A 2,937-nucleotide genomic window follows, 5' to 3' on the forward strand; every position below is an offset into this window, starting at 1 on the left:
GTGCTGACTCACCCGCCGCGTCACTGCTGGTAGGGAGGGGTTCTCCTTTGCGCAACATGTCACAATAGTAATGAACCTTCAGTTTCCATAAAATGCTGGGGAGTTCTTGAGTAGCTGCACAATTGGCAACTTCTCAAGGAGGGCTCAGCTCCATGAGCGAGTGAGTGATATATAGCAATTATGTATTAAATTCTGATTTTATTTTTAGTACAAAACTCTATATTTGACTTAAACTACAATGTGTTCAACCATTGTGAAAAACGGGAGAGTAGCATGGGTTGGATACAACATTTCTCACAAATTTCTGCTGTAACTGCCGATTAGCAGAATGAGTCATCAGCACTGATAAACACGTGCACTCTCGCTAGCATAGAGCGGATGGATCGTTTCTCCATGACTACTGTGCCCTTCCCCGCTAGCCAGAGTGCAGTCATGTCACTGATTCCCTCGCATCAGTTTCTGCACATGCACACATTTGTAAGAATACTGTAAGAAGATAACACAAACTTACTGTGCTTTATAACAGTTGCCAAAAGTGACCCCCTTCTGCTTGCAAACATGCCTTGCATCACATAAATAAATTATGTGACACTTTCTGAAGTGGGTTGAGAGACTGCTTATGTACAGAAATTAAAAAATGGATCTTTGGTTTTATTCTGAGAAGGACTACTGTGGAGACAATCCATCACTGTTCACTGTAAATGTTACTTTAGTCTATGTTCATAAGAGCATTCAGGATGTGATTCCATGCAGCAGCAATTCATCTGTCCCCTCTCCAACTGAGAGCCATCCAGCCACCTATGTAACAAGTAGCAGGGGCTCTTCCCCTGGAGGTAAAGCACATGAGACATGAAGCTGACCACTCACCTCCATCTAGTAGCGATATTAAGAAAGCAGAGAACTATATCTCTTCTCTAACAAAGCACCTCATGCCACAGTGCTTAATTAAGCACAGAGAGAAGTTTACTATTTAAACATATAAATCACCTCAACGTCAGTAACTGGATATGTCCACTTGAGGCTGAGACGTTCACTGTTACCAAAATCATCAGCTGCCTTGGGTGCAACAGACACACACACAACCAGATCATTCAGAAGTAGCAAGCGGCGACTTTTAGACTTTGTGATCATGCCCGCCTGATTGAACTCCTGTAACATACAATCAGAGAAGTAAGCAATTCTGATACAGCCAAATGTACTGCATCTGTTCCTTCTCAGTACTCACTGAGTAAATCAGAGATTACAGTCTATCAATACACTATAAATTATATGGTTCTGCTGGATGGAATTTGAAATGTAAAGTTCTACATTAGAACACATTAATTTTTAAATGTCTGTGAAGTTCAATGGTCATGTTCACCAATGGCTAATATGATACAAGTGCTACAAATATTTCAAAATGACAGACTGACCAATATAACTGTCTGGTATATGCTTAACAGTTTACCATCAGACTTCATATTGCACAAGTTCAATCCTCACGATCTACCTCCACGTTTTATAACACATTCACTGCAAGGTTATTAGTGTCCATTCGCACCCTCTGTGTTGATATATTTCTGCAATTTTCCATAAATAATATCAACAGAAATTTACTACATACTAACACATTCCTCATACATATTATGATTCTGGATTAGGAATTCTCTGACTGCTATTTAGTTATCCATCATGGCTGAAGTCAGCTGGACAGTGAAAGGTATTTCCAGTGCCTGATGCAGTAGTTAAACATACTTCCACAGATGGCACACAAAGGCACCAAAGGGGTCTGACTTGACATCCACTGTGTTCATTACAGAAAGAAGTATAAACTCAGAAAGTATGAAGTATTCAGAGAGTTAATTTAGGAAATGCATATTTTTAAATGTCACATCCAAAATGATAAAGGCATAACATGAGCACCATATTACAGTCTAGGATCATTACAAGTTCAGCAACATAACGATTAAGATGCTCCATGATCGTGCTGAAGAACAGACTGATCCAATTTCAAGATTTCATTATCAGATGAGAAACATTATTAAATACTGCAGCTTAACACTGATCCCAAATTTATGAAAGGGTGAATTTATGGTCACATTTTATTAACTCTCAGCACAAGCAAATTCTGTAACCCAACTACTCAAAACACAGGGTGAACACTGCATATACAAAGTTATTCCACTCACCAGCTGTGTGACATTGTCTTCCCTGAGAAGGTAGCGATTGCCATCAGATAATGGCCTTGCTGTAAATTTGCCACCGATGTGTCGGAGCATCTCCTTGAATGCCTGAAACTGTTCTGCCTCCCTCTTCCTCTCATTCAACATCTCGGCCAGAGACTCGAGTTGTGTGAGGGCCAACTGCAGGGACATGCGATCATGATGCCCCTGTGGAGTGTGCTTCAGTAAATCCTGCAATCATCATAATCACTATCATCAAAAATAACTCTGGATATCTTTTTTAGGCATTCACTGTCATGGCCCTGTACTGGGACCTACCTGCTGGGTCAGCCATCTTCCCATGAAAACTGGACTTTGAACTACTACAATCAAAACAGGAGTGGACTAGGACGAGCAAAAAATGATAACAATCACTTTATGCTTCAACACTTTCAAGCTTCAGGAAAGTTACACTTTAAGTATCTCTGCAGCTGAATAACATTTGCATGGATGATCACATTTACGTACACAGTGGCAAGAGCCCATCACTTGATGGGATGTTGTAAACTCCAACCCATCAGGAGATGGGACACACAGTGCATGTATTATTTTGCTACCCAGTAAGGAAATACCATACCATTCATGCAAGACCAGGGACTCTCAACATATCAAGGCCACACCACAGCGCTGGCTTCCCACTGTGGTGGCCCAAGTTCGATCCCGGGTCTGGTCAAGTGGGATTTGTGGTGGACAAAGTGGTGCTGGGGCAGGTTTTCTCCGAGTACTTCTGTTTCCC

The 2,937-nt window shown here is 41.2% G+C and overlaps 1 protein-coding gene across 10 annotated transcripts in view; it reads right to left on the reverse strand.

Moving 5' to 3' along the window:
- Positions 1-2,937, reverse strand: part of LOC111864520 (rho guanine nucleotide exchange factor 10) — a 175,580-nt gene that overhangs the window by 16,312 nt on the left and 156,331 nt on the right. For all 10 annotated transcript variants that reach the window (XM_023851819.2, XM_033751467.1, XM_023851820.2 and 7 more), the window contains 2 exons: positions 2,169-2,393; positions 988-1,149 (listed from right to left, as the gene is read on the reverse strand). In XM_023851819.2, the coding sequence (XP_023707587.1) occupies positions 988-1,149; positions 2,169-2,393 (387 nt within the window). The remainder of the gene's footprint in view (positions 1-987; positions 1,150-2,168; positions 2,394-2,937) is intronic.

Source organism: Cryptotermes secundus, unplaced genomic scaffold (assembly GCF_002891405.2).
Source record: "Cryptotermes secundus unplaced genomic scaffold, Csec_1.0 scaffold960, whole genome shotgun sequence".
Taxonomy (NCBI): Eukaryota; Metazoa; Arthropoda; class Insecta; order Blattodea; family Kalotermitidae; genus Cryptotermes; species Cryptotermes secundus.